The 27,582-nt window shown below is 41.1% G+C and overlaps 2 protein-coding genes across 2 annotated transcripts in view; one reads left to right on the top strand and one right to left on the bottom strand.

Annotated features, from left to right (window-relative positions):
• The first annotated feature begins 20 nt into the window (after positions 1-20).
• On the top strand, positions 21-20,095 carry SRA1 (steroid receptor RNA activator 1). Its single transcript, XM_089662641.1, has 5 exons — positions 21-122; positions 7,148-7,270; positions 13,182-13,405; positions 15,264-15,372; positions 19,090-20,095. The coding sequence occupies exons 1-5, from the start codon at positions 98-100 to the stop codon at positions 19,284-19,286; spliced, it is 678 nt and encodes a 225-aa protein (XP_089518767.1). The 5' UTR covers positions 21-97; the 3' UTR covers positions 19,287-20,095.
• C1QTNF2 (C1q and TNF related 2) overlaps positions 19,819-27,582 on the bottom strand; it is a 46,429-nt gene continuing 38,665 nt past the window's right edge. The window contains exon 3 of the mRNA XM_089662558.1: positions 19,819-25,276. Within this exon, the coding sequence (XP_089518684.1) occupies positions 24,621-25,276 (656 nt within the window). The 3' untranslated portion in view covers positions 19,819-24,620. The remainder of the gene's footprint in view (positions 25,277-27,582) is intronic.

The following is a 27,582-nucleotide window of genomic DNA, read 5'->3' as shown; positions in this document are numbered from 1 at the left end:
GTGTTTTGGTCGTTTGTACAAATAAAGCTTTGAAGGGAAAAAAAAAAAAAAAGCAGCCACGAAGCACAGTGAGAGTTCCTGGAGAGGGAGGGGAGTCATGGCTGAGCTGTATGTGAAGCCGGGTAAGAGGATCTGGGGAGGGTGTTGTGTGTATATACAGGACACTACTGCGGGGTGATTGTTATTATTGATGATGACTAAACGATACCACTTCAACTGGGGCTCATTCAGTAAAATCTGCTTACTGTGTTAAGAAACGTTTGGACTTTTCACTGAGGATCCCGGGTGTGCTGGGGACATGTTCCTTCTTCTCCTAAGCAGCATATGTGGCACGTCTTGGGGCTCATTCACATTGTTAGCTGGGTGGATCTGCATAGACCAACGCAGGCACATGGAAGCCAGTTGTGTTCACACCAAAGCATTAAGTTGAGCTTCAGTGCCTTGTAAATATGTAGGCAGGCTGTAATATTACACAGCGCAACGCGCCGCACTGCGATCACACCTCAGTGCATTACATAGACTTGAGTAAAGTGTCCTTTTGTGGCATTTCAATAAAGTTAACCGCTTGCCGATCACATAATTTAGTTATACGGCGACAGCGGCTCTCCTGCGCTGGATCACGTTTACCTAGTATGTGATATATCACTGGGGGGGGGCACGCCAACGTGGCTGTGCTGTGATTTGGCACTTCACAAGCTGATCAGCAGGTCCCAGCCAATGATTGACCGCTGGGACCCGCTGATTGGCTTAGTGATTCATGGACAGAGTTCTATATAGGACACAAGCAGTCTTGTTTATTGGGGGGAACAAGATCCCTAAAATCAGTACACACACATAAACACTTCCTAGGCACACAGTTAACCCTTTGATCGCCCAGAAGTTAACGCGTTCCTGCCCTGTGTCATTAGTTCAGTGTTAGTGCATAATATTAGAACTGATCACTGTATTCGTGTCACTGGTGATGTCAGTTCCCACTCAGTGTTGGCACGCTATCACAGACCTGCTATATGTCGCTGATTGCCGCCATTACTAGTAATAAATAAAAATTCCAATATATATAATGTCATTTGTAGACGCTATAGCTTTCACGCTAACCAATTAATGTACACTTATTGGGATTGTGTTTACCAAACACATAGCAGAATACATTTTTGGCCTACATTTATAAAGAAATTTGATTTTTTTTTAAATTTATTTTTATTTGGATATGTTTTATAGACAAAAGTAAACTTTTTTTTTTAAAAATCTTTTATTCATCTATATAATAAAAAATAAAACCCCCAGTGGCGATCAAATACCAGTAAAAGAAAGATCTATTTGTGTGTAAAAAAAAAAATATATATATATATATAATATATTTCATTTGGGTATAGAGATGCATGACCACGTAATTGTCCGTAGCAATTGCTGCATAGCAAAAAATGGCTTGACCTTGAAGGGGGGGTAAATCTTCCTGAGGGCAAGTGGTTAAAATAGTACTTCTATTTAGACAGTGTAACATTTCCCCATACATTTTTGCTCTAGGGCTCATTCACACAGGAGCTTAGCCCTATAAAGTGCACGGCGCTTTTTTTTTTATTTATTTTTTTTTTTTTTACTATTGCTGAGCTATGTGCAGGCAGTCCATAGAAAGTGAATAGGTACGCATTGGCTGTATGCACTCACCTGTACAGGCAAGATTGATAGGTATTCATGGATGGGTGTATGGATCCGTAGGTACAGGTGCTATGTCCGTGTCCATCGAGTCATAAGATTTACACAGCTCTGCCACACAGCACAGTTCTGCTTTAACCTTTTTTTTTGCTGCAGTTTCACTTTCACTTACAAGTCTCTTCCCCACCCTGTGAGTGGAGAGTGAGAAGAAGCAATATGCTGATGAGCTAATTTCTCTGTCCCTTCAGTCCTCCAATCGTCATGCTCCTTTCACCCTCACTTCTGCTCCAATCCTCATGCCCTCTTCATCCACGCTTCTTCAATTTTTATGCTTTCTTTATTCTAGCTTCTCCACCGGTCTTCATGCTGTCTTCATCCTCACTTCTTCATTCCCCGTGATCTCTTCATTTTAACTTCTCCTCAATGCTCAGATGTGAATATTCACAATTGAAAACCTTGGGATTTTGAATGTTGAGCGTTTTGAAGCTACAAAGCATTCATGTGTGAATGGGGAAATAAACACTTCCTGTACTAGATCAACAATGCTGCTCCTCCACAGATACAGTATGATGAATGAGCATTGAGTCTACTGGTAGGTTACTGGCTGGGTCAGTAGATGAACAAAGAAAAAGATGCTTAGACTAAGCTATTGTCAGGGCTCTCCGGTTTGGTACTATGGGGCATCTGTTGTCGGCTGTCCCTCCTCTTCCATGAAGCCGTCAGCTGCAGCTCCTCTCCCCTGAAGGCGGCAGCTGCTGTGGGCAGACTAGAACTCTCTGTAAATAGGTAAGTATAAGCATCCTCCTTCTTCAGGGTAGTTAGAATAGGAGTTAGAAGGGGGGTGGGAGCAGATTTAAGATTATGTGATTATTGCCTGAAACGTTAAATCCTCTAAGTTGCGAGGTGATACATTCAAAGATTGGACCTGTTTTTCCAGCACATCCCACAGATGCTCAATTGGATTGAGATCTGGAAAATTTGCAGGCCAAGTAAACATCTCAAACTCATCGTTGTGTTCCTCAAACCATTCTTGAACCATTTTTGAAGTGTGGCTGGGTGCATTATCCTGCTGAAAGGATACGTTCATCAGTGAATACTGTTTCTATAAAGGAGTGTAATTGGTCAGCAATGATGTTTATGTGGAGGGTACATGTCAAAGTAACAGTAACAGAGTGACAGGTTTCCCAGCAGAACATTGCCCAAAGCATCATACTGCCCCTGCCGGCTTGCCTTCTTCCCATAGTGCATCTTGGTGCCATCTCTTCCACAAGTAAGCTTCACATACACCTGACCATCCACATAATATAAAAGAAAATGTGATTCGTCAGACCAGGCCATCATCTTCCATTGCCCCATGTTCCACTTCTGATACTCATGTGCCTATTGTAGGTGCTTTTGGATGTGGACACGGGTCAGCATTGGCTCCCTGATCGGTCTGCAGCCATACAGCCCCACGGGCCTCACAGTTTGTTGTCTGCTTTCAATATATCAACTTTATGGACAACTTGTTTGCTTGCTGCCTAATATATGTATAAAAAGGAAAAAAAAACCTAGTGGTGATCAAATACCAGAAAAAGAAAGCTCTATTTGTGTGAATAAAATTACAGAAATGTAATTTTGTGTACAGCATCGCATGACCTTGAATTGTCAGTTAACCTCTTCACGCCGGCCGAGCGCAAATGTGCGGCCTAGACGCAGAGCAGCCGCCCATTTGCATTCTATTAAAAAAGAACATGTGCTGAGATCGCGCGCCCTGCACGCTCCCAGCATACATATCCGGTACTCACGGAAAGGTCTCGATCTCCTCTTTCGATCGGGACCTTTCCCGATCATGTGACCGCCGTGATGGCAAGACACGGCGGTCACATGACCCTAAAACCTGCCCCTGCCTCCCTGCTTCTGAAACCCTTAAAGGGCCGGGAGGCGCCGGCACAAAGGGGTTAAAGTAGCTCAGTGCTGCATAGCAAAAACTGGCCTGGTCATGAAGGGGGGGGGGTAAAACTTTCCAAAGATTAAATGGGTAAAGCAAAGCTTTGCTTGATCTCTTGCTCAGTCCTCTTTTATCATCTGAACTGACTGTCCCTTTATAAATACTCCCGGAGAACGGGATCAAATTTAATTGCAGATATTGCATGCAGAGTACGAAAGATACCATTATTGCAGAAATTAGTTGAGATCCCTGTGGGGGTTTATTTACTAAAGCTGGAGAGTGCAAAATCAGGCTCACTTCTACATAGAAACCAATCAGCTTCTAACCTCAGCTCGTTCATTTAAGCTTTGGCAATAAAACCTGGAAACTGATAGGTTTCTATGCAGAAGTGAGTCTGATTTTTGCGCATTCCAGTTTAGTAAATAAACCCCTTTGTGCTTGTGATGAGTTTCACACAGCATGTAAAAATCAATGAAGTTTCCTGCAGTTTAAAAACATGCATTAACTGCATTTTTTAACAGCTTTTTATACTATCCACTACATCATGAAGAGGGGACTGGGTAGGGGAATATGTTGCACTGCACGTACAAAACAACCCCTTGGCAACGAGCGTACACAAATTAGCGGCCCCACTGGACTGGGCTTTTTTCCGTGGGTCCGCTAATTTGCACGCCGCATGGCACGCTCCCAGCACAAAGACCGGGGTGTCAGTGAGACTCTCAGGTCCCTTTCTAACGATTGGGACCCAGAACTCCCAATTCTGGGTCACATGATTGCTGTGAAAGCCATATACATATGTGGAATTGCTGCGATCGTCAGGAGCAGGAGAAATGTTGGGTTGTTCTTTGGTGGATGGTTATGGTGGTAGCAAGAAATATACAACTAAATTAACCTACCTAGTGGTTTTTCTCTTTCACTGATGTGCGCTAATGAGGCTGCAGCGATAGGCACTGATAGGCGGCATTGACAGGCATAACTGATGGACACTGAAAGGCAGCACTCATATATGGCACTGATAGCCAGCACTGACTGGCACTGATAGGTGACACTGACTGGCACTGATAGGTGGCACTAAAAGGCAGCTCAGATGGGCACTGATATGTGGCATTGATGTGTACTGGTAGGCACTGACAGGTGGCACTGATCATCAGTTCCCTTTGAGTAATGCCGATTACCGGCTCTCCTCAGCGTGACAACTCGTCAGGAGAGAAATGCCGATAACCAGCATTTCCTTATTTACATGCGATCAGCTGTGATTGGACACAGCTGATCACATGACCGAGCCAAGGTCATCGGCTCTTTCCGTTGATCGGTGATCCGCTGTCTCCCAAGTACACAGCGCACCACCGATCACCGCGCTGCGTGCCACAGGGGGTGCGTACGTGTAACGTCCTCCCAAAACAAGAGAACCGCCTTGCGCCCGTCATTTCCTTATATGTCGGGTGGGAGGCGGCTAAGCAAAAAGTAGTTTTTTTTCTTTGATAATAAAAGAAAAGATCAAGAGATATCCATTACCATTTTACCACCAAACGAAAGCCCAATTTGTCATGAAAAAAACAAGGTATAATCCACCTGGATGCACAAAGTAGTTGTGATATGTACAGTTTTGCTAACACATGTCAAAGTTGCAAAATTGTGCTTCGGCATTAAGATTTGTTTAACCCTTAGGTGTAAAGGGGTTAAAGAAGTATTAAATCCAAAACCAAATATGTAATATACCACAGCTTACTAGTCATTAGATGTTGTGGCTGCATTAGGTTTCTTTTTTTTTTTTCTTTTTTGTTTGGGCATTTTTCCCCTGTGTTTTCATCTGGTGATCTGGCCAGTAACACACCTCCTGTATTAGCGTGTCCCCACTCTGCATGAGTGAGCACAGGGGCATAGGAGACAGCAGCATTGTCAGTCGTGGGGGAGCAGAGTGTTAGATGTACTAGCATATTTAGATACACTAACAAATTGAAGTCACACTGCAGTTACACAAGCAGTTGTAGCAACAGGTTTGTTTCTTTTGGGATAAAGGTTTTGCATGAATAAAAAAAAGCTGGCCATTGTGAGCACCCCTGTCAGTGGTAAATGTTTCAACACTCTAACTACTACATTTTCAGGAGAGCTGGTTTTGTTGAAAAATAACAGACTTACTGGCTAAATCACTGGGTAACAATCAAGGAAAGAAAACCTCAAAAAGAAAACTAATGCAGCCACCACATCTAGAAATTGGAAAGCTGCAATATAATAAATGTTTGCTTTTGGGCTTAATTCTACTTTAATGGAATGCTGCTTGGCATTTTATAGCTTGCCTATTCTGGAATAAAGGTTGTTGGCAGCTTTCTGAAGCACAGGTGGCAAACACAAGACTCGCATGCTGAATCCTGCCTGACAGGGCTTGTCATGCGGCACGCTTAGCTGCCGTTGGCCACCATCTCCTGCTCACACCATCTGCTTTCCTCTGTCACATTCTCCTAGGCAACAGTTATGAACACTTCCCACTCTCTCCCCAGCGGTGCCGGCTCTGTGTAGCTGAGCGCATGCACTGTCAGTCCGGCATGGCCTATCAGCTGTGGAGGTACCTGACAGCTGTGACGGCGGTGTTCTTCTCCATCCAGTGGGCTGCATCCTGAGGGCGGTCTTTTTTGGACTTGCTGCACCCAATAGTTGCCATGAAGAGAGGCAGTGTTTTAAAAACCAGCTTACATTATACATCTTACATGTGAGTGCAATTGTCTCAATGATTTTTATGCTGAAATATAACATATTGTACTATGGCACTGGTTCTGGAGTTGATCCGCCATACAAAGTGGTACTAACTGGAGCCCAATACACAGGGAGGGAGCTGCACATGAGAGGTGCTAGAGATGGGCCAGGTAGGAGAGAGTACAGATGTCAGGTTTGCTTTTGGAGGGGGGGTTGGGGGGCTGTGGAGGCAGATGTGTGCACTGTTGGGGGGGGGATGGGACAGAGATCGGAACCCAGGAGGAGGCATGGAAATGAGATGTTGCACATTGTGCATATGGCACTCCTGAACCCTGAACTCCTGCACTCTGTACGTCGTGCACTCCTGAACCCTGCATTCTGTACGTCGTGCACTCCTGAACCCTGCATTCTGTACGTCGTGCACTCCTGAACCCTGCATTCTGTACGTCGTGCACTCCTGAACCCTGCATTCTGTACGTCGTGCACTCCTGAACCCTGCATTCTGTACGTCGTGCACTCCTGAACCCTGCATTCTGTACGTCGTGCACTCCTGAACCCTGCATTCTGTACGTCGTGCACTCCTGAACCCTGCATTCTGTACGTCGTGCACTCCTGAACCCTGCACTCTGTACGTCGTGCACTCCTGAACTCTGTAGATAACGCACTCCTGAACATAGCACACCCCAGATACAACCAGCCCTTTCAAGGCAACCATACTACTGATGCGGCCCACGATGAAATTGAGTTTGACATCCATGTTCTAAAGGCTCAAGTTGGCTTCTCTCTGTTTTATTGGTATTTTCCACTGTGTAACAAAATAAAGAACAGTACTCCCAAGTTTAAAACATTTAACACATTTTTCTTTTCTAACAGGGAACAAAGAAAAGGGCTGGAATGACCCTCCCCAATTCTCTTATGGCTTGCAGGTGTCTGGAGGTGGAAAACGCACACTGTTGAATAAAAGAGTACCAGTACCGTTACAGGATCCTCCTACAGGTAGGAGACAGGAGAGGATTCTTAGTGCTCTTCCTGAGTGAATCACAGTAGGCAGTGAATGTTTCTATAGACAGGATTACAAGTTTATGTATTAAAGCAAGCTATAGATGATGCTCTTAGATTGTAAGTTGTAATGAGCAGGGCCCTCTGTTTCCTCTAGTACCAAATTGTATTGTAACTGTTACATCTGCCTTCATTTTGCAAAACGGTGTGCAAACTGTTGGTGCTATATAAATCCTGTATAATAATGATAATGTAATTTTCTTTCCTGAAACACCGACTGTATTGATGGGGGAATCCCTCCCATGGAGCTATTGTGTTCTGCTGGGGGAGCACAGGGAGCCCTCCCAGCCAACAAAACACCGCTAGCAGTACGCATCTGAAAAATCCGACAGGCTGCTTTGTACTGAAGTCAATCGATGGATCAACTTCAATACAACCAGCCTGTCCATAGATGGATCTCTGCTGAACCAGCCGAGATCCGATCTATGGCCGGCTTTACTGTATGTTACATTCAGACTAAGGAAAAATGTCACTGCTGTAATTTGACAACATTGGGATTACTTATTAATGATGAAGATCATAGATAGACCTGTCTAGACAGTTTCCAGATTGTCCTGTAGTAGATACACCTGCACAATATCTTTTAAACCTCCCTGATTTATGCCAGTGGGAACCTGTTTAAAAAATGTTTCTGTATTAGACTGTATGGCTTCTCAATTCTGTATTGTATTTACTCCTGACCACAAATTAAAGGCTCCTTCACATCAACCTGTACACTAAAACATGTACATACTGGTGTACATTGTGAAAGGATGGTGCTATGCATTGTCACAATGCAGCAGGCAGTTTACTTTTTTCTTTTTTTACTTTGCTGAAGTGTCACAAAATGACATGTCATTAAAGTCCATGTGCTGTGGTGTTGGGAGTTGCATTGTGTAAAAATGCAGACAATTGTTTTCTATTTTCCCTTGTGTTGGGCATGTTTTTTGATCTATGCTGATCAGTGCAGCTCAAAGGATATGGTATGATGGAGCCCTTAATAAAAATTAACTGTAAAAGGTAGTTCACAAAGATTGCCAGACAAGTTACCACCAGCTTTAGGATGGTGACAACTAAGAGTTCCATTAGCTGTCTATGGAAGAGAGAAGGAAAAAGGAGGTGTTAGAGGTGGTAATAAAATAACTACAACAGAATAAATAATAAAGTATGAGAAAACAGGGCTTTCATTTAAAAATAAAAATTGCACATTTTGGTGGCATTTTATGTTTGTGAATTGAATTTCTTTGCGAGGAAATTATACATTTTAGTACATCAAGCCTAATGTCAGTTGGTTTCTGAAGATCTTTTCTGTTTTAACGTCAATGCTCTTACAGTAATATGCTGTCAGTTTATGTTACTAAAATCTTTTGCATGTGTGCGTTTTTTAATGTGTTAATACTTTTTGTTGCCTTACTACATTTAGAAAGGATTTCAGGAGTAAACAGTACAAAGAATGATGACATGTCAAAACACAAAAAACAAACACATTGCTTTTAGATATTTTAATTTTTTTATTAACTATTACCCTTTCACACTGACGAACCGATCGGTTCTGCCTGTCCGTTTGTTTGATTGGACCAGCACAACTATCACATCAGCATCCAATCTGATCCTGTCTACTAAAAACAGACGGATGGGGATCCGTTCCCCATCCGTCCGACAGATCAGATGACTGTCGGATGTAAAACAACAGGCGGTCTGTTTCCATCCCACCACCCCATAAAGAACAGCAGGCTGTTAATCCAGACCTGTCATCTGACAGTTTGGCAGGGATCAGCAGAGAGATCCCCCATTGAGCAGGCAAATTCGCTTGATTGAGTCCACCCCATCGCAAAGGGGCCTAAAGGCTCATGCACATGGGCACTCAGCCCCATACAGCGTGAAGTACCCTCTACTTTTCTGTCCTAGTGCTGAGCTGCATGTAGCAGCCTATATTAGTGAATGGACATGCATCAGCTATATGGACTGACCTACCCATTCGCGTTTGACAGGTACACGGGGACTGGTACATGGATCCAAGCACAGAGCATTTATATTTACAGTCATGCACCAGTCTCTGTGCCTGTCAAACTTGGCTGTGTGAGTGAGTCCATTTATTAATATAGGCTGCCTGCATGTTGCTGAGTGCTAGAACAGATAAGTAAACAAGCTCTAAAGCCCTAAAACTGGCCACACATCTTAAAGTCCATATGTACAATCTTAGGGTCCATGCACACTGGCTTAAAAAATGCTGCTGCTAGAGGAGTTTAGCGTTTTGCCTGTAAAAGCAACTGTTATCTTATGTGTCTATGCACATTAGGACATTTACAAGCAAATTTTAAGTTCAGCATTCAGAGGCAGGAAAAAAAAAACCCTTCTGTTTTGCTTTTTGAGAGCAGTTTTCTGGCAGAAAAAATGCTATACGCGTCTAAACTCTAGAACAAAAGACACTCAAAATTAGTGGGTTTTTTTTCTGCCGAGAGCACTGGCATTTTTTAAGCTGGTGTGCATGAACCCTTAGATATACCTACAAGCACGTGGGTGAAGTTTTAGGTAAAAATTTAATTTTGCCCTAAACATTTATATCCGGTCATAGATTGTACAGTCAGAATGTATTTGATATGGGTACTCTGGCTACTCTAAAGTGTAGCTAGAACCAAAAATGTTATATAATTTAATGTATTATAATAATATATTGCAAATTTCCAGTCCATTTTGTGGCTGCATTTGTTTTCTTCAGGCTTTTCTTCTGGTAATCCTGTTAACACACATCATGTCCCTGGATGGCTACACTCACTCCTTCGCTGTATCTATGGAGGCAACCACAGTTGCCATCGGACATCGAGGCAGCAGTGGGAGCCATTGGCTCCTGCTGCTGTCAATCACAGCCTGTGAGGATGGAGCAGGGGCGAGCAGGGCTCTGTGTTTCAATGAATAGAGTGGAGTGTGGCTCGGGATCAAGTCTCAGTGAGTATCTCCGTAGTAAGTGGCTTGTCAGTGGGGAGGAGCGCCGGCAAGGAACCCCAGAAGAGGAGGTCTGAGGCTACTAAACCAATAAAGCAGTAAAGTATGCATCACGCTGCTGTAGAGTGACATTAGTGAAGTGTACTTTTGTACACTTAAAATTCAGTGCCAAAAAAAGGGAACTGTGATGCACACCACACTGCCCCACACTGCAGTCAGAACTGACAGCTGCCATAGAGCTAATTCACTGAGGTATACTCTCTGGCAATTGTCTGCTAAGTGTAAACAGGCGCTTAAAGCCAATCTGGCCGTACACTGATCGAAATTTGGCAGCTCAGCAGGGACTGGACGAATTTTTGATCAGTGTGTAGCCATTTTCTACTAGATAGAAGTTGATTTGACTTTCGTCAAAGGGACATGTGGAAAAACCTTTGTCAATTATCTGTTGCAGCCACTGATCAATCTATTGTGACAGCGGCGGGACTCCCCTGTCAGAATACAATGTCCCGGCCGGGGGGGGGTGCCTCCCTCAACCTTGTTTGTATGGATAGAGGAATTGTGCTAAATGGAAAAAAGAACAAACCATGCATGGCAAGCTTTTACTCTCACTTTTGTTAATTTTGACTTTACTTGCCTGACTTTAAAACCAAGAAGACAACAGTATTTTTGGAGCCCTTCTATAAATAAATTAGGTCACATTTCATGCTCGGCAGAGCTTTTGTATTCTGCCACTAGGGAGCTTCCCTGCTACCAGAATACACTCATCAATACCACCAACTATAGGCGATGGCACTGATCCAGTGAAAATGTTTTAACAGGCTGGTTGTACAGAAATCGATCGAGGGATCGACTTTTTTACAACCAGCCTGTCCGTTCGATGGATTGAATTGTAGGTGCCTACAATAAATCTTTATTCAGCACCCCCCACCCCGTCACATGACCATAGAGACAGGAAAAAGGAGAAATTTTGCTTACTTTTTACAGCTCCTCTGAAAACAGGCATCTGCTGGACATGTATATTGGGGGGGGGGTGATGGGGGTTGTAGATGGTCCTCTCCACAGCTTCCAGCACTTTGCATTTTGCCACTCGTGCTGCTCCAACACTCATACAATACATACAAACTTGGGCATTTCAAACATGTTTGGCACAAGACATTTGGAAGGCCAACATGTGTCTGTTTTTTTTTTTTGTTTTTTTTTAGATAAATTTTTTTATTGAAAATGTTTTTCAAAGTAGCAAAAAACAGTTACAAAATAAATGCCCAATATGAGACCACAATTAGAGCATTGTTCATATGGACAGTGCAAATACCATGAGTTATTCAGGTTATGGACTGCACAAATGTATGTACAGTTGACATTAAAAGTGTATGTTGTGTAAGCAAAAAAATCGGTAGTTAGCTTATAGAAGCACAAGGCTAAGGGTAGATGCACCAGCCAGACCCGTCATTCTGTATGTTCCATCATGTAACAAGAGCGTGCAATACAATTGAAACAGGTAGAAACGCTGATGTGAATTGGCAGAACTGAATGCAGTAGTTAGGTAGAAAAAGGGGGATTAGTAGTAGGGACAAGAAAGCAAAGAAAGGGCAACATAGTTATAGAAAAGAGAGAGTACATGGTAAGGAAATGGTAGAGGTAAACCAGTGTCCTCATTTGTTATTCTGAGCCTGAACCCTGTCCACACACAACTCAGACAGCTTCAAAATAAATATATAGTGAGGTTGCTAGGATTATTCAGGGGGATATTCCATAGTATGCCATGAATTCCAAGCCTTGTTATGTTTATCAACAGAATTATTGATAGTAACTGTAAGGTATTCCATCCTTTTAACCCCTGATCCTATTCTGAAGCTCCACCAAAGCGGGAGGTGGATGCCCTTTTCAGTTAAGGGCAACTAGGCATCATGCTTCCTTAAAAATATGCACCTACAGTTGATTGGATGTTTTGGATAAAGCAGGAGGAGGTCAACCTAAAAGGTAAGTTTTAGGTGTAAATGGGATCCAGGTGTCAAAGAGGGTATGACCAGCTTGCCAGTAAGGTTTAATAAGCGGGGAATACCAGAATGTGTTGAATGGTTCAAAGATCCTTTTGGCATCTCCAACACATGTCATCAGCAGAGGGGTATAAGAGGCTTACCTTATCTGATTGATTGCTCCTGTGGACAGGTGTCTTTTATACAGGTAACAAAATGAGATTAGCAGCACTCCCTTTAGAGACTGCTTCTAATCTCAGCTTGTTACCTGTATGAAAGACACCTGGTAGTCAGAAATCCTGCAGAATGATAGGGGATCAAATACTTATTTCCCTCATGAACATGTAAATCAGTGCATAAATTGTTAGACATGCATTTCTTCTGATTTTTTTGTTGCTATTCTGTCTCTCAGTGTTACAATACACCTATCATTCAATTTTTAGACTGATCATTTCTTTGTGAGTGGGAAAACATTCAAAATCAGCAGGGGATCAAATATTTATTTCCTTCACTGTATTTGTAAGTATCCAAAAAGAGCCTGTTTGGGGAGATCATAAGTATTTTGCAGATCTTGGAAGGACCTTAATACTCATCCATCCACCAGGTGGTCAAAGTGGAATAGGCCCCTTTCTTTCCAAGCATGAGACCTCTATATAGTTAGACTGTCTGCAACACTGGGGTGAATAGGAAGCAAGTGGCATATTAGTTGTTAAGGGGAGGTGGCTTTTAGTTCAGAGCCTAAGGATGTAAGTCTGGCTATCTTTTTATCATTATTGCTAGCTAACCTTTGATAGCATATTGCTTTAGTGTTTGGGAGAGGATGCTGTCCAATGTATGATATTTTGTGTATGCATAGATACAGTTTTTGTGTGTAACAGTTTGGTCATTAAGTTACATATGGATTTAATTAAATTAATTTGTGGTTAGAACATGTTTCTGTTTTATTTTAGCATCTTCCGGGCAACCACTTTCTTCTTCCACCCCTCCAAAGATGCCACCAACCGATCCAAAAACCAACACTGGCCCTCCTCCTTTAGGACAAGTCTGCTCACCCCTCAGAACAGGCAACTTAAAGTCGTGTTCCAGTCAAACAGAATCTGAGGCTCCTGTAGACATTAAGGATGTTCTAACCCCACTCCATGACATTTTGGAGGACTGCAAGGACTTAATTAAGGTGTTTCCTGTTGAATTAAACTGGACCATCACAAATTTCTATTTGTTTAGACGAATGTTGCTGATTATTTGTAACAAATGTATTATTCTTAATTTTCTAAATGACGGGGTAGATGATTGTAGTGTGTAAATTTTGCCCATATTGTCACCTCTGTTTTCTAGTGCTTGAAATGTTTTTGATCTGCATGATGTCCAGATCAAGCAACCAGCCTGCATGGAATAAGAAACACTTTTTTTTTAGGGTTCTAAAATCACTAAAAACATAAAATTCAAGACTCAGGTTGCAGGGTCACTGAGGTCTTCCTGAGAATCGGAGACATGGGGAATGTAACTTCTGTAGCTCACATTTCAGCTATTCTGGGTTCTGTAATGACAAAACAGCTTACTATTACCCAAATATTATTATAGATTTTGGGAGGTATACCTCCCAATAGTAAGAGTTCTGACCTGATTTTTACCATACTTGTTTCCAGTTAGCGTAGAGATAGCTAACTAGCCTTTTCAGGACAACAGTCGCAGCCTGCATCTCTCTAGGGACAAGTTTTCTTTTAAGAACTGGCTTGACTTAAAATCATGCTATACTACAAATATTAACATACTAAAAATAATATTTTTGTTAACTGTTAACCACTTCTAGTCCGGCCCATGTACATAGATGGCCGGACTGGAGCAGTGCAGCAGCGGGTTGCCATTTATAAATGGCGCCCGCATTCATAGTCTGTGCACGCTCCTCCGGACACAGCGGAACACCGATCGCTGTACGGGACCTATGTGTGAGGTCCCGATTCATGTGATCACTGATTGGCTAATCAGTGTTCACATGAATAGTAGAAAGCAAGATGTCACTTCCTGACATCATTGCTTACTACCAGTGAAATCTGTGAATGATAACAAAGGTCACATGGTACAACGCTATTCACAACAGCCAGGTACCATGTGACAAGCTGTGATCAATCACAGCTCGCACAGTATTTCTCACTGGCTGCAAGAATGCAGCCAGAGAGTAGGATAAATGATTGCTTTTACAGCCTTTATGGGTGCAATAAGTATTAAAAAAAAAATCACCCCCCACAAGTAGTAGGGTGACCGTATGTTGCAAAAAAAAAAAACAAATAATATAAAAAAATAAAATAAAAATGTAAAACAAAATTAAGAAAAAGTATTATAATTTTTGGTTTTAAAGTAATTTGTTGTTTTTGTTTTTTTCACTAAAAAGATGACTGAATACATTTTGGTCACGATTTATGAAGAAAGATTATTTATTTGCAAAATTTTATAAGAAAAACACTTTTTTTTCAATCTTTTTGGACTTTTCATTTATATAGCAAAAAATGTAAAATCCCAGTGGTGAATAAATACCACCAAAATAAAATTTTATCTGTCTCAAAAAATTTTTAAAAATTCATCCAGTCCAGTGTTACATGACCACACAATTGTCATTCAAAGTGTGATAGCACTGAAAGCAGAAAATTGGCCTGGACAGAAAGAGGGTGAAGTGGTTAATATCCTTTTGAGTCAAGTATTGTTAAAATGTGTGAATATTACTATTTACCACTTTCACCCAGCAGGTGACAAAGTATATGCACAAACAGAACTCAACAAACACTCCTTTTATTGCAGTGGGCCACTTAGAAGAGATATGTACTTCTTTCTTTTACCAGAGACAGGACCATCTTAATTTTTCAGCGTGTTTAAGGTGGTCAATAAGCATGCAGGCAGCATAAGGCTTTCTTATTTAACAGTTCAACATGCTCTTCAAACTGTCATTGATCCAATGACCAGTGCAAATGTGTTGGCCATTTGTTAAAATCGTTCATCTTCTGTTTTAAAATTCATATGTGAATTGTTTTATTTTCCAGAAACAAGTGTTTCTTGATATAAGCAAGAGACTTGCCATGTTGGAAGAAATGTGGAACAGTGGAAAGCTATCAAGTCCTGTGCAGAGAAGAATGGGAATACTGGTAAAGGGTAGGTACCCTGCTCGCACTTTCTACCTTTTATAGAAAAATTAAAGATGCAGTTTATATAGATTTGTATCCTCTGCCTAGGGCAAACCTGTATTGATGAGTTACAGATGTCATCATGCTAAGTGTCTTCTGTGAACACCTTTGTTTTATACCAAAACCTCCCAACCTGCAAGGACACTACTCCCTCAACCATGTAAATCCAGAAAACACTGATTACCCAAATCCTACCCTTTATGTAGAATATTCATAAAAATAGAGGTCACCCACAACCTTTTGATTGTATTCGGGGACCCTGGTTGGCATGTACCCCCACGGTCCCTGATGTGACTTAGAGTTCCTCTATTTTTCAGGATTCATGTGTCTTCTGTGTTCTCTAATATGAAGTAAATTGTTTTTTTTTTTTTAATCAACAATATAATTGCATATACAGTGCCTTGAAAAGGTATTCACAACCCTTGAAATTTTCCACATTTTGTCATGTTCCAACCAAAAACGTAAATGTATTTTATTGGCATTTTATGTGATAGACCAACACAAAGTGGAACATAATTGAGAAGTGAAAGGAAAATGATAAATGGTTTCAAAATTGTTTACTAATAAATATCTGAAAAGTGTGACGTGCATTTGTATTTAGCCCCCTTTACTCTGATACCCCTAACTAAAATCTAGTGGATCCAATTGCCTTCAGAAGTCACCTAATTATTAGAGTCCACCTGTGTGTAACTTACTCTAAGTATAAATACAGCTGTTCTGTGAAGCCCTCAGAGGTTTGTTAGGGAACATTAGTAAACAAACAGCATCATGAAGGTCAAGGAACACACCAGACAGGCCAGGGATAATGTTGTGGATAAGTTTAAAGCAGGGTTAGGTTATAAAACAAAAAATATCCCAAGCTTTGAACATCTCACGGAGCACTGTTCAATCCATCATCTGAAAATGGAAAGAGTATGGCACAACTGCAAACCTACCAAGACATGGCTGTACACCTAAACTGACAGGCCGGGCAAGGAGAGCATTAATCAGAGAAGCAGCCAAGAGGCCCATGGTAACTCTGGAGGAGCTGCAGAGATCTACAGCTCAGGTGGGAGAATCTGTCCACAGGACAACTATTAGTAGCGCACTCCACAAATCTGGCCTTTATGGAAGAGTGGCAACAAGAAAGCCATTGTTGAAAGAAAGCCATAAGATATCCCATTTACAGTTTGCGAGAAGCCATGTGGGGGACACAGCAAACATGTGGAAGAAGATGCTCTGGTCAGATGAGACCAAAATTAAAATTTTTGGCCTAAAAGCAAAACGCTATGTGTGGCGGAAAACTAACCCTTCACATCATGCTGCACACACCATCCCCACCGTGAAACATGTTGGTGGCAGCATCATGTTGTGGGGATGCTTTTCTTCAGCAGGGACAGGGAAGCTGGTCAGAGTTGATGGGAAGATGGATGGAGCCAAATATAGGGCAGTCTTAGAAGAAAACCTGTTAGTCTGCAAAAGACTTGAGACTGGGGTGGAGGTTCACCTTCCAGCAGGACACGATGCTAAACATACAGCCAGAGCTACAATGGAATGGTTTAGATCAAAGCATATTTATTTGTTACAATGGCCTCAAAGTCCAGACCTAAATCCAATTGAGAATCTGTAGAAAGACTTAAAAATTGCTATTCACAGACACTCTCCATCTAGTCTGACTGACCTTGAGCTATTTCGCAAAGAAGAATGGGTAAGAATTTCACTCTTTAGATGTGCAAAGCCGGTAGAGACATCCCCAAAAAGACTTGCAGCTGTAATTCCAGCGAAAGGTGGTTCTACAAAGTATTGACTCAGGAGGACTGAATACAAATGCACGCCACACTTTTCAGATATTTATTTGTAAACAATTTTGAAAACTATCATTTTCCTTCCACTTCACAATTATGTGTCACTTTGTGTTGGTCTATCACATAAAATTCCAATAAAATACACTGCTCAAAAAAACTAAATAAACACTTTTTGAAAACCCATCAGATCTCAACGGGGAAAAATATGCTGGATATCTATACTGATATGGACTGGGTAATGTTTTAGGAACGTAAGGATGCCTCATCATTTGATGGAAATGAAAATTATCATCCTACAGAGGACTGAATTCAAAGACACCCCGAAAATCAAAGTGAAAAAATGATGCAGCCGGCTAGTCCATTTTGCTGAAATTTAATTGCAGCAACTCAATATGGTACTCAGTAGTTTGCATGCCCCCACATGCTTGTATTCATGCCTGACAACATCGGGGCATGCTCCTAATGAGACAGATGGTGTCCTGGGGTATTTTCCTCCCATAGCTAGACTAGGGCATCACTGAGCTCATGGGCAGTCTGAGGTGCAACCTGGCGGCGTCGGATGGACCGAAACATATCATCCCAGAGGTGTTCTATTGGCTTTAGGTCAGGCGAGCTTGGAACCATTCAGTGTAATCAATTCCTTCATCCTCCAGGAACTGCCTGCATACTCTTGCCACATGAGGTCAGGCATTGTTGTGCACCAGGAGGAACTCACAATAGGTCCAAGGATTTCATCCCGATATCTAGTGGCAGTCAGGGTGTCATTGTCTAGCTTGTAGAGTTCTGTGTGTCCTTCCATGGATATGCCTCCAAAGACCATCACTGACCCTCCACCAAAACGGTCATTCTACATGATGTTACGTGTGCTCCATGTCTTCTCCAGACCCTTTTATGTCTGTCACATGCTCAGGGGGAACCTGCTCTCATCTGTGAAAAGCACAGGGCTCCAGTGGTGGACCTGCCAATTCTGGTGTTCAATGGCAAATGCAAATCGAGCTCTATGGTGCCGGGCAATGAGCACAGGGCCCATTAGAGGATGTCTGGCCCTCAGGCCACCCTCATGAAGTCTGTTTCTGATTGTTTGGTCAGAGACATTCACACCAGTAGCCTGCTGGAAGTAATTTTGTAGGGGTCTGGCAGTGCTTATCTTGTTCCTTTTTGCACAAAGAAGCAGATACCGGTCCTGCTGTTGGGTTAAAGTCCTTCTACGGCCTTGTCCAACTGTCCTAGAGTAACTACCTTTCACCTGGAATCTCTTCCATGCCCCTGAAACTGTGCTGGGAGACACAGCAAACCTTCTGGCAATGGCACATATTGGTGTGCCAACCTGGAGGAGTTGGACTGTCTGTGCAACCTCTGTAGAGTCCAGGTATCGCCTCATGCTACCAGTAGTGACACTGACTCTAGCCAAATGAAAAACTAGTGAAAAACAGTCAGAAAAGATGAGTAGGAAAAAAGATATCAGTGGCATCCACCTGTAAAACCATTCCTGTTTTGGGGGTCGTCTCATTGTTGCCCACCTAGTGCACCTGTTGCTAATTTTATTAATACCAAAGCAGCTGAAACTGATTAACAACCCTATATGTTACTTAACTGACCAGATCAATATCCCAGGAGTTTAATTGACTTGATGCTATACTCTGATTAAAAACGTGTTCCTTTAATTTTTTTGAGCAGTGTACATTTACGTTTTTGGCTGTAACATGACAAAATGTGGAAGGTGGGTATGAATACTTTTTCAAGGCACTGTATGTCATACATTGCTGTATTGATGATCTTTCTGAACAACAAGAGACAGTAATGGGTGTGGTGATACATTTCCTTCTATTTTGCTGTTCGTTTCAAGTGGTAGCAGTGAGAAAGAGAAGATTAAACTACCCGGTGACTGTTTATTTTTTCAGAGTTGAAAATTAACAACTGGGATTCTGCCGATGAAATCCACAGGTCCCTGATGGTTGATCATGTAAACGAAGTCAGCCAGTGGATGGTGGGAGTGAAACGTTTAATTGCTGAAGCAAGAAACTTACCTCATGAGGCGCTGTCTGCAAAAGATGAGGCTGTAACAGAGGGCACCGACAGTATCCAACAAGACACATAGGAGACCATATTAGTACATGGTCATATTGCTATGCATCCTGCCAACAGTATCAAATGACTTTTTCAGTTAATATAAACTTTGTTTTTATGGCATTTTTCTGGTGAGGATTTTTTTCTGGACTAAGGGAATACTTTTGTTCAGTGGCATTGTTCACATATAGTGATGGCAGCCATTTGAGGACTGAGTCAATGTTACCGACTATTCAGGTTACCATTTAAACAGGACTCATGAATAATTGAAGCTTTCTATAGCTCATCTTCCACAATGGCTTCCTTCACAGTGTTCTTTAACATTGACTAGACTGCTGCTGCCCTATATAAATTTGCAAAGCATCTGTTGTCTGAGCCATGAATGGCTATGAAGAGGAAACTGATAGAACTTGCAGTTATGCATTTTTATGCAAGATTAATAATTCAGTGACTTTTAATCCTTTTTTTTTTTTTTTTTTTTAATTGCTTAGCACCGAACCTTTCATTAAATGATTAATACACTGAAATAACTGACAAATTTATTGAATGAATAGACATTATAATCCTCTGGTATTTTTTTAATAAATTTTGTTATAATTTGAACCATATTAAACTAGTTTGTTTATATACTGTACATAAAGTTAAAAATATTTCCAGTTCATACAAATTGTTATGCTGGTCACAAGCAGAATTGCTTTCATAATATCCTATAGTTCGAATATTTCTTCATCAGATTTCTAAATTGTCTACAAATGGCATCATAATAGTTTCAGTCACACTTTCTCAAAACAAAGGTAAGAAAAGTCACAAGAAAATAAAAATGTACAAAAATAAATGAAAGCTTGTAGTACTCATTTATATTTAAGAAGTAAATATTTGCCTTTCAGTGGTGCTGCCCTCGTAGCTTGTTTAGGTGTAGAAGACCGGAAAAGGCAGTTTTACTTACTTGATGCTCGGCTCCTGCATGCTCCCCCTATGCTGCTAGACCAGTCCCCACAGCCTTTTATTTCCTATGCTTCGGCTGACACAGGTCCTCTGACATCATCAAGTACAATACAAAGCCTATAACAGTGCATTGGATATAGGCATGCTGAGAAACAGTCTACGACTGGAGCATAGGGAGGTAGAGGTGAGCACCAACTGAAAGGGAAGCAGAGGATCGGGTAAGTGAAACTGCTTTTCCCTGTACCAGGGAGACCTAAATGAGCATTTCTGTAAATCTTGCAGTGTAGGGGCAGCCTCACCGCAAAGGGGAATTTTTACTTTCCCCAGAGATGGGCTTTAGCCTCACCCCTAAAAACCCAAAGTAAACCCTCTAATCCCTGACCTTAACACTAGCCTAACCTTTAAAGTATATGTAACTCCTAATAACAATCTTCTCTTATGTGGTCTGTTTAATATACCATTGAAAGTGTTTTTTCAGTAAGTGCAAAAAAAATACATGTTGATATTATCGGAAATCTAGTGCTGTCATGTATTCTCTGCAACATTATCTCAAGCACTATTATAAGTCATGCCCAGGTTTCCTCTGTGGACAACCGAATGCCTCTCCCTATCTATGAAGCTGCTGCTTCATAGATACAGTGAGGTGGGAGAGCGTTGTCACCCAAGGGCAGCTAGTGTGTTACTGGCAGGATAATCTGATGAAAGTGGGAGAAAATAACCTGAAGAAAAAGGAATGTAGTCACCACTAGAAAGGACTTCTAAGCTGCAATATATTACATTTTTGTTCTTGGGTTTTTATACACTTTAAAGTAAGCCTTAACTTTCTAAACTCTTGTTTTGGGCCACTAAGGTTAAATATCAGATGTACTATGACATTTATGAAAAAGAAAACACTCTTACATGGTTACTGAAACTAAAAAGTAACCAACAAAGTCAAGATTTTTTTATTGGTTTAATAATGACTCTGGACCCAGATAGATACAAGATACAAATCCTTGTTAAAAAATAAGTGGCTGATTCATAAAGCACAGTGATGTGTGTATAATAAATGTAAACAAAGCCCTCTTAACTTAAAAGTGGAGGGGTGGGAGGGTAAAAGTACCTGGAGGACAGTCCAGTGAAATCACCGGCAAATTTGTTCATGATCACTTGTTCTGTGATAACTTGTTTTGTAACCTCCTTGTAGCTGACCACAGTGTTGGCCACCTGTGGTAAGTTAAAGAAATTCTGTAAAGCCTTATTCACGCTTGAGATTAGGGTTGTCTTTAAATTCCTGTGGCTGAAATCCCTGGTGGTCGCAAACAGCTATGTCCCTGGATGTTAGTACAAGACAAAGACAGGCTGATTGGAACCATAGCTGTCCACCAATGTTCAGATGTAACGTATTCTCACATCACTTCTTTTCACACATGTTGTATGGTCAGTTTTGTGTGACATGAGCCACAGAAGTGCCTTTTTGTCTACATGCAGGAGTACCATGGAGTTAATGGTCACACCATGCAGTTGAGAACTTTCAAGAAGGTTCAGTCAGTAGAAACTTAGATATTAACCTACCCATTCTTCTGCTCAAAGCTAATAGGCTTCCATAGTTGACTGAGGTTTTGCTAAGGGATACATAGTAGAGCTGAAAATAGGGCAGATTTTGTTACATAGTTAGTCTGGCTGAAAAAAGACAAAAGTCCATCCAGTTCAACCGTTAAAAAACAAAAAAAAAGTTACAATCCTATACCCACAGTTGATCCAGAGGAAGGCAAAAAAACCCCAGCAAAGCATGATCCAATTTGCAAAATCCTTCCTGATCCCCCAAGAGGCAATCGAATATTCCCTAGATCAACTTTACCTATAAATGTTAGTATCCAGTTATATTCTGTGTATCTAAGAAAGAATCCAGGCCTTTTTTTAAAGCAATCCACTAAGCTGGCCAGAACCAACTCTTGAGGGACTTCTCACTTTGAAGAAACCTTTCCGTGTTTGGAGATTACATTTCTTTTCCTCCAGATGTAAAGAGTGCCCCTTGTCCTCTGTGATGACCTCAGGGTGAATAGCTCTATACCGAGTTCACTTTATGAACCACTGATGTATTTATACATGTTGATCATATCCCCCTTTAATCTCCTCTTCTCAAGAGAGAATAAATTCAGTTCCTCTAATCTTTCCTCATAGCTGAGCTCCTCCATGCCTCTTATCAATTTGGTTGCCCTCCTCTGTACTTTCTTCAGTTCCCCAATGTTCATTTTGTGAATTGGTGCCCAAAACTGAACTGCATATTCCAGATAAGGTTTTACTAATGATTTGTACAGGAGTAAAATGATATATATCTCTGGAGTCTATACATCTTTTAATACAAGAAAGGATTTTGCTCGCTTTAGAAACCGCAGCTTGGCATTGCATGCCATTATTAAGCTTATGATCTACCAGAACTCCCAGATCCTTCTCCACCTTTGATTCCCCCAGTTGTACTCCTTCTAGTATTTATGATGCATGCATATTTGTAGCCTCCAAGTGCAAAATCTTACATTTATCAACATTAAACCTCGTTTGCCACATAGTTGCCCAATTAAACAGTGCATTGAGGTCAGCTTGTAAATTGAAGACATCCTGTAAGGACATTATTCCACTGCACAGCTTGGTGTCATCTGCAAAGACTGAAATGGGATTTTTAATCTCAGACCCTTTATCGTTTATAAATGTATTAAAAAGTAAGGGTCCCAACACTGAACCCTGGGGTACACCACTGATGACCCTAGACCATTCAGAGTATGAATCATTAACCACTACTCTTTAAATACGATCTTTTAGCCAGTTTTCTATCCATTTACATACAGATTTTTCCAAGCCTCTAGACTTTACCTTACACATTAGCCATGTGTGGGGAACTGTGTCAAACGCTTTAGCAAAATCCAAGTATACCACGTCCACCGCCACCCCTCTGTCCGAGGTTTTGCTCACCTCATAAAAAGAAATCAGATTTGTTTGATAACTTCTGTCTTTCATGAATCCATGCTGTCTGTTGCTTAAAATATTTTTTTCCAGCAAGAACTCATCTATTGGGTCTTTTATTAAACTCTCCAGTATCTTCCCAACTGTAGAAGTTAAACTAACAGGTCTATAATTTTAATCTATAATGGGTATGGTATTGACACAGCTCCAGATGATCCACATTGGCTCACAATTGATATGATCCAAAAATATTTAGACAGAATAAAGGTGAATAAAGCACCTGGACCGGGTGGCATACACCCACAGGTCCTTAAAGAATTGAGATCTGTCATTTCAAAGCCATTGTTTCTAATTTTTAGGGACTCTTTAATGACTGGCATAGTACCACTGGATTGGCGTAAGGCCAATGTGGTGCCAATATGTAAAAAGAGGTAAAAATCTTTGCCAAGTAATATATAACAATTCCAATGATTATACCTTTGTAGTACGCACTCCCATGTGCAGTTCCACCCATAACACTTCAGCCTCATCACACTCTCCATCAACTTTTGTGTTTTTTTTGTTTTTGTTTTGTGAGGTAGATAAATCGCAAGAAGTGTGCTTTTCACAAAAGTGCAATTGTCAGTTTGGCAGCTCACCTTGGTTTTCTAAGATATTGTTAGTGTGTGCCTAAACCCAAGAACAAATAATATATTGTAGCTACAAATCAATACATGTGGCATCTGCTTTATTTTTAGTTTTTACCTTTTATTGTTTACCTGATAATCCTGTCAGTACCACTTTGGTGGAGATTTACTAAAACTGGTGCACAGAATGTGGTGCCGCTGCGCATAGTAACTAATCCGCTTCTAACTTCATCAGTCAGGTTATTCAATTAAGCTTTGACAATAAGACCTAGAAGGTGATTGGATAATATGCACAGCTGCACCACTTTTAGTAAATCTCCGCCTTTGAGTCCTAGGGTGACAGCATACTGTACCTATTGAGGAGCAGTGTTGTCATCTTAGCACAGAACTACAAAACACCTCCCCCTTTCCTCTTCATAACATGGCAGGTGGGGTGATCTGTAGTTCATAGAGAGCTGGGAACAATACCAATTAAAAGTACAGCACAGGCAGAAATCATAGAAAGTTATCAGCTTAATAAGTTAATTGCTAGGGTTTACATACATTTTAAATATGCACAAGCATACAAAAAGAAGTTGACAATATGATAGTAAGATTCACATTTACCATTTATTTTAAAGGCATTCTAAATTACTTATTGTTAACTTGTAAATAAAAAAATTTACTTTTGTTGTCCCTTATAGATAAAGATGCCCTCTCACATAGTACTAACTGTTGTTTAACTTGAGCATACTGGACGCTGAAAAACAGCTTATCTGCTACATGTTTCTACTAACAAAATTTTACAGCTCCTGGTTTCTTTACAGAAAATCAAATAAGCATTTGCAATGGCAAGAATGCCTATTCTGTGCTGTTCAACTCACACCTGTTGTTTCCTTGATCATGTTCTTATTAACTTTTATCTCATCAACATATTCTTGCTCTGGATAGATGAGGAAACCTGTAAACAAACTGTCTGTCCAGTATGGATCATAAAAAAGCCCATTCTGTTCAGAGTAAAAAATCTGTAGCCACACTTCATCTCTAGCTTTCAAAGGAAGAATGGTAGACCCTGATGCTATGTCATGGTTCCCAGTGTTGGCATCAAAAGTCTTGATTTTGTATTGACCATTGTGAACTAGTCCTATAGCCAAATGCTTGTTTGCTAGGGTGATGTCGTATGTGAAGAAATAAATACCAGGTATGCTACATATATATTTCCCACTTGTGGCATTGTAGTGTCCTCCTTCATTCATAAGAACTTTATCAAACTTAATAGGTAGCCGTTCTCTGGGGTAGCTTTTTGTGACGGCAACAGAAAATGCTGACTTTGCTTTTTTTGAGCCGCAAGTACATGGTCCAGGCATCCCTGTATCTCCTTTCTTTCCTTTTGGTCCCTTATTTCCTGTTTCACCTGGTGTCCCAAGATCACCTCGAAAACCTTTTGGACCTCTTAGGCCAGCTCGTCCAATGGATCCCTGCTTACCCTTACCACCTTGTTTTCCTGGATTTCCAACTCTGCCAGGAGTACCTGCAGAACATAGATGATTACTGTTTTATTTTATAGTATTACAATTGCTTACAGTTTATTACAAAGTGTTGGGTATACAACTGCAGAGAGAAAACTTAGAACTGAAGTCCCAAGCAAACAGTTAATTATAAAATTGGAATACATGTATGGGAACTGTTATACAGTAGGGAAAATAATTATTTGATCCCCTGTGGATTTTGTAAGTTTGCCCACTTACAAAGAAATTAAGGGTCTATACTTTTTATCATAAGTATATTTTAAATGATAGAGACAGGATATCAACCAAAAATTCAGAAAAAAAACACATTATACAAATGATATAAATTGAGTTGCAATTCAGTGAGTAAAATAAGTATTTAGTCCCCAAGCAAAACATGACTTCGTACTTGGTGGAGAAACCCTCGCTGGCAAGCACAGAGTAAGACGTTTATTGTAGTTGGTTACCAGGTTTGCACACATCTCAGGAGGGATTTTGGCTCACTCTTCTTTACAGATCTTCCGTAAATCCTTAAGGTTTCTTGGCTGTTGCTTGGCAACTCGAAGTTTCAGCTCCCTCCATAAATTTTCTACAGGATTAAGGTCTGGAGACTGGCTAGGCCACTCCATCACCTTAATGTGCTTCTGCTTGGGCAACTCCTTTGTTTCCTTGGCGGTATGTTTTGGGTCATTGTCATGCTGGAGGACCCATCCATGACCATTTTCAGTGTTCTGGCTGAGGGAAGAAGCTTCTTATCCAAGATTTTACAATATATGGCCATTGGCCCCTCAATTCGGCAAAGTCTGCCTGTACTTTTAGCAGAGAAACGGCCCTAAAGCATAATGTTTTTTTACTTCTGTGCTTGACCGTAGGGATGGTGTTCTTCGGGTCATAGTCAGCATTTTTCTTCCTCCAAACAAGTGAGCTCAATTTTGGTCTCATCTAACCACAGCACTTTCTCCCAATCCTGCTCTGAATCATTTAGATATTCGTTGGGAAACTTCAGATGGGCCTTTGCATGTGCCTTTTTGAGGAGGGGGACCTTGCAGACACTGCAAGATTTCAGTCCATGGTGGCGTATTGTGTTACCAATGGTTTGTTTGGTGACTGTGGTCCCAGCCTCCTTGAGATCATTTACAAACTTCTCCCGTGCAGTTCTAGGCTGATCCCTCACTTTTCTCATGATCATCCTTACCCCATGAGACGAAATCCGATCTGGAGCTCCAAACCGAGGGTGATTGGTTATTTTGTATTTCTTCCATTTGTGTATAATCGCTCCAATGGTTATGTCCTTCTCACCAAGCTTCTTGCTGATGGTCTTGTAGCCCATTCCAGCCTTGTGCAGGTCTACAATCTTGTCCCTGACGTCCTTTGACAGCTCTTTGGTCTTGCCCATGGCAAAGTGAGGTTTGAATAGAAGAAAGAGATTCTGTGGTAAGGTGTCTTTTATACACATGAGTTGTCGTTAGGAGCACCTTCTTAAATTGACAGGACTAATCTGTGTACCACATGAACATATAGCCTGTCTGTGGGAGCCAGAATTATTGTTGGTTGGTAGGAGATCAAATACTTATTTTACTTACTGAACTGCAACTCAATTTATAATATTTGTACCATGTATTTTTTTCTGGATTTTTGGCTGATATTCTGTCTCTATCATTTAAGATACACCTATGATAAAAATTGTAGACCATTTCTTTGTAAGTGGGCTAACATACAAAATCTACAGGGGATCAAATAACTACTTTCCCCACTGTTTTTGTAAGCCTGTGAAGACATAGTGAAACAATAGTTGTGCTATCCAAAGATGGACCAGCAGCTCACTGATGGGCAATATTGTGCAATGCAGTATAGCCTGACTCATTCAGAAGGCCACCCTTCCTTTTTACAGTCTGGTACCTGATGCACAGAAGGTTAATATGACACTCGCCATCAAAACAGTTTCATGTCCTCTCTAAGATACAGATCTAAGTACAGTATTTATGACTCAATAACTAGATTAAATGGTTGCTTTTGCAGGGCTTTTTTCTCAGAGCATAGGTGCAGGCACTCCCACTTTTGAGTCACTCCTCGACTTTGCCCCCTACCTACCTCTGAGCCCTGCCCATTGGTCCCACCCCCTACCCACATACCAATACCGCCCCTTTTAGAGAACTCAGAACCAGGTATCATTTTTGGTGCTAAGTGATTTGAATGAAATTTGTTAATAACAAAAAAAGCAGTAAAATAGATCCTCTTCAGCCAGCAACAATAACCCTCCCAGCAACAAAAGACCCCCTGCAACAAAATACCACCCCAGCAACAATAGATTACCTCCTCAACAGTAGAC

This window comes from Staurois parvus, unplaced genomic scaffold (genome assembly GCF_062004578.1).
Source record: "Staurois parvus isolate SC_StPar_1 unplaced genomic scaffold, SC_StPar_1.0 ptg000006l, whole genome shotgun sequence".
Taxonomy (NCBI): domain Eukaryota; kingdom Metazoa; phylum Chordata; class Amphibia; order Anura; family Ranidae; genus Staurois; species Staurois parvus.
The sequence above is the reverse complement of the archived record's forward strand: the minus strand, read 5'-3'. Positions and strand labels throughout refer to the sequence as shown.

Coding starts and splice junctions, on each gene's coding strand:
- SRA1 (XM_089662641.1), top strand. CDS start 98: ATGGCTGAGCTGTATGTGAAGCCGG. Junction 7,271..13,181: donor GTTACAGGATCCTCCTACAG/GTAGGAGACAGG, acceptor GTTTTATTTTAG/CATCTTCCGGGCAACCACTT. Junction 15,373..19,089: donor AATGGGAATACTGGTAAAGG/GTAGGTACCCTG, acceptor TTATTTTTTCAG/AGTTGAAAATTAACAACTGG.